At 43.1% G+C, this 10,081-nt stretch overlaps 1 protein-coding gene across 1 annotated transcript in view; it reads right to left on the reverse strand.

Moving 5' to 3' along the window:
- Positions 1-4,089, reverse strand: part of arglu1a (arginine and glutamate rich 1a) — a 7,081-nt gene extending 2,992 nt beyond the window's left edge. Inside the window, exons 1-2 of the mRNA XM_020606627.1 lie at positions 3,535-4,089; positions 1,769-1,994 (exon numbers count right to left, since the gene is read on the reverse strand). Coding sequence (XP_020462283.1) covers positions 1,769-1,994; positions 3,535-3,860 — 552 coding nt within the window. The 5' untranslated portion in view covers positions 3,861-4,089. The remainder of the gene's footprint in view (positions 1-1,768; positions 1,995-3,534) is intronic.
- Between the last annotated feature and the right edge of the window lie 5,992 nt (positions 4,090-10,081).

Below are 10,081 nucleotides of genomic sequence, written 5' to 3' on the forward strand. Positions count from 1 at the left end.
TTCCTCTTTATAACTGATCTCTGCACTGCTTAGCCTGTGCCTGCAGCCACAGCTCACACTGGTTTTTTTTCCTTTTCATTATAGCTGCTCAGTTCCCATTGAAGTGACAGCAGAGTGAAGGAGAGTGCAACATGGTGTCTGTGTGTGCTCGAGGAGGACCGGACCACGGTACACTTACAGTACAGGACAAGTCACGGCTGAGCTGAAAGGCTGCAGGTCAGCTCAGGTCAAGTGCTAGTTAGGAAGGTGGTGAGTTGTGTTTCCAAAATAAAAACAACACAAATGTATTTACAAATAACAATATCAGACTTAGCAGCAGCCCTATAGAAGAAGCAAGGCATGAATACAACACACAGTACAAACAGGAAATGTAGTGGTCCATCATTATGTATCCCAGAGCAGATGTCGTCTAACTGAAGACTTTCAGAACAAGATTGGTAAAGAGAAGGTAAAGGGTGGTAAAGAAAACCTGTACAGGACAAACTGTCTGTGAATTAAACAAATGTCAGTAACATTTCTACACAGAAAACGTTCCTTCATTGTGAGACAGGCAGAGACAGGAAATCTCCAGTCATGTTTCAAAATGTCCAGTTACTGTAAAGACCAAACTGGTCCCTTGACTTTGTAGGTTAGTTGACCTTTAAACAACTAAATACTGTAGTCTGACCTTGACCTTTGGGTTAGAGGGCAGCCTTGCTAAAGCTCCTGGTCCCGTCGGTGAACACTGTCTAGGACTGAGAGTGGGAGATTTAGAAAGAGCAGAGTGGTAGCGACACAGGACAGGTCCCACTAGGTAAAGGAGGCATGTTCAGACTACATCTGGCAGCCTATTAGTACTGAGCCACTGGCTGCTCCTTGTGCAAGTCAGGGTCACCATGCTTTACTTGTCCCTTCTCATTCACTATACATTACTACTATAATGTAAGCAAAGCCCCTTTCTGAAGCCTGATGCAGTGGGGACACAGGGCTCGTCAGACTCGTGTCTACCTCCACTGTCTAAAAAAGGGGGGAAGAGGCAAAGGGGCTTTCACTAACTATAACAAAGCCTGGGAAGGTGCCTTTAAAACAGTATAATACAAGCCAATATTGCACAGGGCTTGTTATTAGAACTCCACTAAAGGTTGGCTAACCCAATACGTAAAAATTCTATCAAATACCTAACAAATTTTCAACTTGCTAGTTAGGAAGTTTCTGGCATTTGGAAACTGTCTAAAATGTGATGGACAGAGATGGGGACTAGGAAGCTGACTGTGCCATCTTTAAAAAAGGAATTCAAATATTAACAGAGATACTTACAAATATGAAAGTAAAAGATCAAACCAAACCAGGGGGAAAGGAAAATAATGACAGTCAGTCCATTTTTATAACCCTGCCATGGCAAAACTCTCACCAGCAAGTTAGGTGACCCCCTGATACACCAAAGGTAACAGTGGCAATATTCACATTCCTACTGGACGTATTCAACAGGCAACTGCCATCCTTAAAACCTAAGCTGACACTTCAATTCCAGCACAACCCGCTATGAGAAACCCAAAGTCCACCTCCAGGATCTGCATCTACCCTCCCTGCAATGAAACTTGTACCATGGCTGGGTTACACCCTGAAAAGTAAACAAGGGGGGGGGGGTGTCTCTCCACCGTGCTCAAATATCCCATAAAAAGGCACCAGTCAGAGCAGGTGAGTGGAAGGGAGATGGGGACCGGGAGGTAAGGGGTTGAGGAGATATGCAAGGAAGGAAGGAGCTGCATTCCAAACGACCGAGCGTTACCTCTCTGGCCTTCTGTGCTGCCAACTCAGCCTGCCGCTGCCTCTCCAGCTCCTCTAGCAGCTGCCGCTCCATGATGCGTTTCGCCTCCTCAACGCGCCGCAGCACCTCCCTCTCAATTTCATCCTTCCTCTTCTCCAGCTCCTCCTCCACTCGCTTGGCCACAAGCTCCTCCACCCGCCGTGCTGTCTCCTCCTCGATCAGCTTCTCCTCAATCTCCTGCTGCCGGCTGGATCACAGAGGAGGAAGAAAGATGACAGGAGGGAAGTAATTCAGAAAGATGCTTTATAGGAAACCAGCAATGTATTTATTTTAAATCTGATCTGCACACACACAAATAGAAGACAAAATCAGAAATCTAACAAAAATTATCTTTCCTCAAAACTATTTGCAGTAGTGATTTCTGGCACAATCTTTTAAATATCATGTGGTCTCTGAAATCAGCATGTCTCACTTTGGCCTAGAGTGAGTCCATCGGCTTCGTAAGCATGTTTAAATAGTGTTGTCTTTATATGCATTTCCACTGTGCCATCATCACAGCAGTGCTGACCACAGGGCTATGATGTTGCAGGTCCTTGTGGTCGCTATCCACTGAGTTAATAACCTCACCATTACACGCCCTGCGTAGGAGAAGGGCCTAGCCCAGATTTGTCTTTAAGACAAAGTGACCGGTTCAATGTGTGGTCATGCAGGACGGTGTTGCTTCTCTTTTCTTTTCTCTCTCCTCTATCCACTCACTCCAACCGGTCGAGGCAGAAGGCCGCCCACCAAGAGCCGGAGTCTGTTGGAGGTTTTTTCTGTTAAAGGGAGTTTTTCCTCCCCACTGTCACTAAGAGGGATTTGTTGGGTTTTTCCTTGGTAGTAATAACAATAATAGTAAGGTCTGGACCTTACTTTGTAAAGTGTCCTGAGGCAAATGTTGTGATTTGGTGCTATACAAATAAAACTGAATAGAACTGGGGAAAAAAAACGTTCTATTCTTCTTTATTCCTGAAACTGTACTCTGAACAGGAAGCTATTAGGATTTGGGAGGTGTTGTGTCAAACCAATTCTGACACAACTGTAAACACACACCCGCCTTCTCTGGATTTGATTTCATCCTGTCAGCCACTGGAAACCAGAGAACTTACTCAGCCCAGACCCAGGTCCTTTCCTCTCTCTTGCCTGTACTAGTCACTGTTTCAGGATATTTACATTTGTATGCCTGGGTAAGTGACCCAGTGACTATTAAGCATTAAAAAAGTGAGCCACTCAAGATGCCAGCTGTGGGACAGTGGCTTAGATCTCAGGTGTCTGTATGCCTCTGGCTACCATGCACACAGTCACAATAGCAGCTTCCCTGTCCAGCTCCCCACTTGACAATAAACAGTCAGTGGTTGTTATGTGCTGCAAACACTAAGATGAGAAATGGTGACACTGTTTGAAGGCACCAAAACAACTAATAAACCACACCTTCAACACAGTTATGTAACCGGTAAAGGGTATAATTGTTTCATCTAACTAAATTTCGAAGTGTATTTTCTAATAAGCCCCAAACTGCAATGCCGCTTTCTGCACTAACAGGGCTAATCTTGTGCGGTTAAATCCCTGTTGAATCTAGCTAACGTTCGCATGCGCTAGCGGCTAGCTTGTTTGTATTAGCTTGTTAGTGTAAAGAGCTAACGTAATCTGTACTGCAGGAAACTAGCTTAGCACATATTAGCATTTATCTTAGCACATATTAGTTCAACACAGATAACGATATAATTAGAGTGTTATTATATACACACATCTTCCTTTGTCTTTCCATTTCTGCCTTTTTCTCCTCCTCCTCCTTCCTCTGCTTCTCGTCTAAAGCATTTCTCTTGCTCAGTGTCCTCCCGAAAATGTCGATGCGCTCTGGCGGCGAGGCTGGTCTGTCTCTGCGGGACGAAGCTGTGTTGGACCGGGAACGGGATCGAGAATCTCTGCGCCGGCTCCTTTTCGATTCTCGGGATTTGGACCGTTTCTTAGATCTTTCCCTGTCTCTGGACCGTGACCGGCTCCGTTTCTTACTGTGCTTGCTACTTTTGGAGTGTTTGGACCGAGACGAGCTGCGGCTCCGAGAGCGGCCCATATTTACCACTTTCACCAGTCGAGCGCTTACTAAACTGCTATGTCTAATGTCAGATATGTGTGCAATATCTGGAATTCCGCTCCACTTGCCCCTCTTATTATTTCCAAGGAATTGACTTGTGGAATTGTTTCAATGGTGCTATTTTGCAGAAATAATTCTTCCCAACTGATTGTTATTTTTGCCCTCCACTGACTCGCTATAAAGAAAGATGGCGGCTTGTCGAGTTCATAGTTTCCCAGCAGCCACCGCGGCTGTCGGTATTTTCCGGCGGTGTTCGGGTACAGTTCCAGAACTTGCCCTTTCAAGAGAAATGGTTTTAAAGTGTGCAAAATGTTTGTATGAATGAATTTACAGAATATACCCTTTCAAAACATATGTTGTGCCTATAGTTAAAGCTGCATTTGATGCAATGTGTGTAATGTGTAATTCATTACATCATGCAATTTGAACTGATCTACAAGATTTCTTCTAGATTAAAAAGACCTTAACTGATTTTTTAAAAATTGTCTTCTACTTTGATGACACTACAAATAAAATATGTTTTATTGTCTTTATACTTTACTGGGACTATATTTTATGCATAAAAATAAATGGCCAACCGGCAACCTCCTATTAACTTGTTCATAAGCGACTTAAGAGCATATCTGAAAACCATTTGCTAAATGCTAAAATCAAAAAAACTGACAAAACAATTCAGAAATTTCAACAAGCACAACCTTCTAATATTGTAATGCTGTTGTAATGCTGTATGCTGCATACATTTTTATGTATATTTGCAAATGCTTGTTTTGCAAATATTTATTTCTTTGTTTTGATTTGTTATTCATGGCTACATGTAAATGTACACTTGAATTGGATATGAATTTCAATAACGAAATGGAAAAAACAATGTTAGGGTTTGGAGCAAACGTCGGTAGTACTGACAAATGTTTGCATGTCCATGGTAGCTACGTACTGTATTGGGCCAAGCCAGATTTAAGCAGGTTTAATGTGGAAGAGAAGCTGAATACATTATTAACGGGAAGAATACATTAGAACATCAGATACATCAGATAACCTTCCTACAGTTGAAACAAGGGAGAAAAAGATGCCATAACTTTATAATGACACAAGACTGCTATCCCACTCTGGCAAAATGAGGCCATTGTGATTCTCCCACAAGTGCTGCACTCAAAATAAACTGCCATTGCTATATTTAAAAACAGGCAACTCAAAATCCTAATGAATCAGCTTTAAAAAGGTCATACCACTCAAACTAAAAATGAGTCCTTCAACTTCAGGATTGAGTTTCTTCTAATTACCTGCAGCTTTCAGCCTCTCAGTCTAATTTTAGTAGAATGAAATAATTTGTTCACATGGAGTCATGCTGTGTGCTGCTGCAATGGTAGATCAAGGATACTTTTAGTTGTTGTGAACAGTTGTCAGATATGTCACTTTCATACGCACATATGAAAAAGGGCTTCTGTGTTGACTAACTGTGCATTCAGGCAGACAGACTGTGAGTACCACCACAAAAGTAAACATCTCCCCAGAACTGAAGCAAAGACAGAGAATATGTTTTTTTAGTGCCACTAATTATGATAAGTTTTGGTTCACCTTTATCTGTCACATCTTGTTAGTCATACACTCAAAGCCAAAGATTAGATTTTTTATTATTTGTGATTGTTTTTTTGTTTTATTGCAGAGTTTGTCTGCTTTGCTCCTCGGTGGTTTGGGGTGAATGTTGAAGGAGACATAATAACATGAGCAGAAAACACAGGGCTTTTAGAGAGGCATTCAAAGAGCCCATGAGCAGGTTTCATATTTCCCTAATCCATGTCTGAAAGGATGTCATGCAGAGGTAATCTCAGAAGGAGCACTCTGGATATGTCACTAGTACTCACATCAGTCAAGGCAGAACTGTGTATGTGTCACACGTACACCACCGATCCCTTTGGTGGATGAAATTTCGGTCAAAATGATGACTTGGTCACTGATATATGTTAAACACTGTCAATTTAGCTGTAAAATATGGGTTACTTAATCAAATAAAATGACTATAAGCTTCCATTTGAATAGGATTAACATTACTAGGGGAGGTGAGGGATAAAATATTCCCCCTCCTTCTTGATATTTAACTCACCATTGTGAAAAAGATTTTAAACTTTGTGAAATAGTTTGAGAGACAACAGAGCTGAAGGGGGGACAGAGACACTGTGGGAGGTGAATTTGAGTCAATCACTGCGCGCCTTCTCAGAGTCATAACTCAGTCAAATCTTAACACACAAAAACCTATACTGACATCATTCAACATCCAGAGGGTATCATTATTGCAATAGAACATCTATATATCTTTTTGAAAAACCCACATCAGACACTGTCAGAGAATCATTACATTTTTAAGTTGTCTTCGGTATCCAGTGACAGGTGTGTGCTATGTGTACGCTGCAAACAAGTGCTACCGGCTAGTTCAGCATTCTTTTAATGGTCCGAATTTTCCACAAAGATAGCTAGAAAAACTTTTATTCATCCCCAGGGAAACGCAACTGTCCAGTAGCTCATAAAAACAACCACACACACTCATGAACAATAAAATAATAATATTAAAATAGGTTATCCTTAGAACTCATATTTACCATAACTAGACTGTGATCTAACAAACAAATCCTAGCTCTCCTGGCTCAAGTTAATAAAAAAAGTCCATCACTTTTGCATTGTGTGATCAAAGTTGGCCCTTTTCTGTTACGGTTGGAACTGTCTGGAGATCTAAACTCGAGGACCCAATATGCGACACTCAGAAGGAGGGTGAGAATCAATGTTATACTTATTAGAGTGACAGCAGAGATGGCTAGACCCACAGACTCAGTAGATCTCACACTAAAGAGGGGTAGAACCGGCTGGGCAAGCTGGAGATGCAGAGGGGTGATGAGTGTGTAGATATGGTTCTGCTGGTATGTGCGTGGTGGTATCTGTGAAGAACTGAAATGTGAGTGTAGGTGTAACTCTGTAGTCTGGGATGTGTACAGTGGCCTGTGTGCATAATGTCTCTGATGGTATTATCAGGTTACTGTCAGACAGTAGTGTGTGTGACCAGTTCACCCAGGCAGGAGGGAGATGGTGGGATGCTGAATTGAGGCTACAGAGAGGCGCCAGCAGGAAGGCAGAGAGGAGAAAGAGGTCAGGTAATGCAGGTCCTGCTGTCCAGATGGGGTAGATGATCTGCTAACCCAAGAAGGTGATAGATGGTGGGATGCAGAGTCGAGACCATGAAGCAGCACCGGGTGACAGGAAAGCAGAGTGGAGGAGTCTTACAGCTGAGGTGTAGAGCTGGTAGCTGGATTGTCGAGCGAGGAGTCGCAGCTGCATTCTGATCAGCAGGGGCTGAAATCACCAGTGATCTGGAGAGACAAAACAGAGAGCCAAGCATATGTCTGAAAGTCATACAACAAACTGGCAATAAGGACACACCTGCTACCTGCTACCTGCTTATATGCCACTGGGCAGAATAGTTTCAGGTGTGCCTCGTCGCCGAGTGCAGGTGCAGGAATGTGAGGGAGCAGAGGTTCCAGCCACTTTTCATGTCCCGTGAATCTGTGCTGTGGTTGCTTTTCAGGGGGACAACACTTAGCAAATACAGGGTCTCTTTTACAAAGCCCTAACCACATTGTCATGCTGATAGCCCAGACCCCAGTATAAAGGGTCCCGGCCTCATTCAATGAGAATGGTTGTTTCACCTTAGGCTGGGGGTGGAAGAGGTGAGGAGCAGAGGGATACAAAGAAGGAGGATGGTAAAAGTGGAGTTTCAGGAGAGAGGAAGGGAGGAGGTAGTTTAGGAGGTGAGTGGAGTGGGAAGTTGCAAAGCAGCCATGAGCAGTGATAAGGAAACACACACCATGTCCTTACCCATCAGAGGTTTGGATTAGCTGGGTTATTTCAACAGGCTGTGATATCAGTGTGGTGCAGGTCTCTGAGCTACTAATTATTGTTTACTGCCTGAATTTAAAGTAATTATTCATTCAGAGTGGTATAGCTACATTCATATCATCAGGTTTATATATATTGACACCCTTTAAGGCCAAGCTATGAACCATGGAAGACCAGCTGGTGTACAGGGGGTTCAGATTTTCAGAAGTGTATTGATGCCAGAACCACTGTGTTATAAAATTACTCTAAGGCAAAATAACAAGTCTATTATCAGAACAAGACTTCTTAAAAGCTGTGGTTTTTGTATTTCCTTCAACCAGGATATTTCTCCTTGGCTACAAACATCACTGCCAAGACACTAACAACACTGCCTTTACTCTGTGGAAAGAGTCGTTCTGAATCTGAACAGGTGACCCAAACATCTGCCTACACAATATTGAAACTGTCAAATTAAACACTTGCAAATGTAAGTAACATTACTTGCATGATTTCTCAAGATGTTCACGGGTCATGTGTGAGGATGATCTTCTTATGACGTTCAATGAAGGCTCCACTAGAAAAAAGTCAAAAGTAAAGTGTCATGTTTTAAAGGAACAGTGATGGTTTTCTTCTTCTGCTGTCTGATGCGTTCTACCACTTTCCTCTAGCATCACACACTCTGCTATAATGTGACCCTGACAACCCCCACTGATCCACTGAGCAGATGACCATTACTCTGAATGACCGTTACTCAAGAGACCATCATGACAATGCACTCCATTCAAAACCACTAACCCTTAAAAGAGCTCCCCATTCAGCACAACCACCATATGCCTAATGTCTTCCTCCTGATGATTTGTTTGTGTCAAGGCCACTGAAGAGCTCAGGTCTGTCTTTCATGGGACAGCTATGTCCCCTTACTCTTATAAGAGATGTAATTAAGTGTTAGAGGAGCATCAGAGATGACCTCAGTGACAAAAAAATCTGAGGGAACTTGGCTGTCATCACCACGTATACGTGAGAATCAATAGTGAGCACTGAGGATCGCCTTTCTCGAGCGAGCTAGATGATAAAAGAGAGAGGACAGGTGAATCTGACAGGCCAAATGGGGAGGTCAAGGGTTGGGTTTGAGGTATTGGCTGGCAGGGAAGCTGATCTGGTTAAGTTCTTGTCTCCATCTTCATCTGAGATGAGCAGTCTGCCTTTCTTCTTTTCTTGGCCCAGAGCCCCAGAGGTCCCTCCCTTCCCTGCCATTCAGAAGTGAAATGAGCAAAGGTTGGGTATCGGAGCAATTACCAGTTGAAATTAAAAACTGTGAGTGAACACAGAAGGGTAGGTCTGTGTTTGTTCAACTGAAAAGATTTATGAAAGGGTAAAGGACTGGGGGGAACATGAGCTGAACTGTGTGCAGGAGCACCACATTTACATGTGGAGGTCATTTTATGTTAAAACATGGGTGAATAAAGAATTTACCCACTGATAAGGACTCTAGAGTCTTCTCAGTGTGTCTCTGACATATCTTTGGGTTCTAGGGAAATGATATTTACTCCTGGGTCTCTTTCATCTCCATTCTCGCTTTCTACTTGCTCCTACTTCTCTCCCTCATGCACAGAGAAATCAAGGCAGCATGTGTGGGCGCGAGTGTGTGCGATTCACAGTGTGTGATTCAGAGCACTCCGCCTGAGAAACTACAAACAGGATGAGAGACACATCCATCACAAGGACAAACCCTCAACCCCCTTCACACACACACTGTTCAGAATTCACTTTCCTTGCTTGCCACAGGTCCACACTGTAACAATGGATGTTTCCTGAAGACTGGGTTACAGCGACATTGGTGTGTGAAAGATTCAGACATCACTCAGAGGGCTTTTCTTGAGAAGCCCGCACAACAAGCTTTCATATTCATCCAGCATTTCCTCTCTCAACACTCATATTCTCAGTATTACACAAGGAAAGGTGTGGGCGTGACTCTGTTTAATCAGCACAGTAGAGACAGACAGCCGTGGTTTTCATCTGTGCACAGGCCAGAGCAACGTCATCCTTAGGTATGGACTTTCTGGCTGCTGTTCAGGAGTCACTTCTTTCTGACTGGCGTTAGCAGTACATTCACTCTCAGGTTAGAGGAATGATAATTATTCATACTGATGAAAGCACCAAACACTGAACTCTTCAGACTTCGGTCTATTAGATTGATATCTTTAGAACAACAACAAGTACATCAGAGTGCCCCTCGGGCTTTGTCAGCCTAGCTTCTCATCTGCATCAGCTTTAAGTGGAAAAAAGCTTCTCTGTCAATCTCACAAGGCACTGACTTGCAGTGAAGGTTAGCATGAATA

Source organism: Monopterus albus, unplaced genomic scaffold (genome assembly GCF_001952655.1).
Source record: "Monopterus albus unplaced genomic scaffold, M_albus_1.0 scaffold79.1, whole genome shotgun sequence".
Lineage (NCBI taxonomy): Eukaryota > Metazoa > Chordata > Actinopteri > Synbranchiformes > Synbranchidae > Monopterus > Monopterus albus.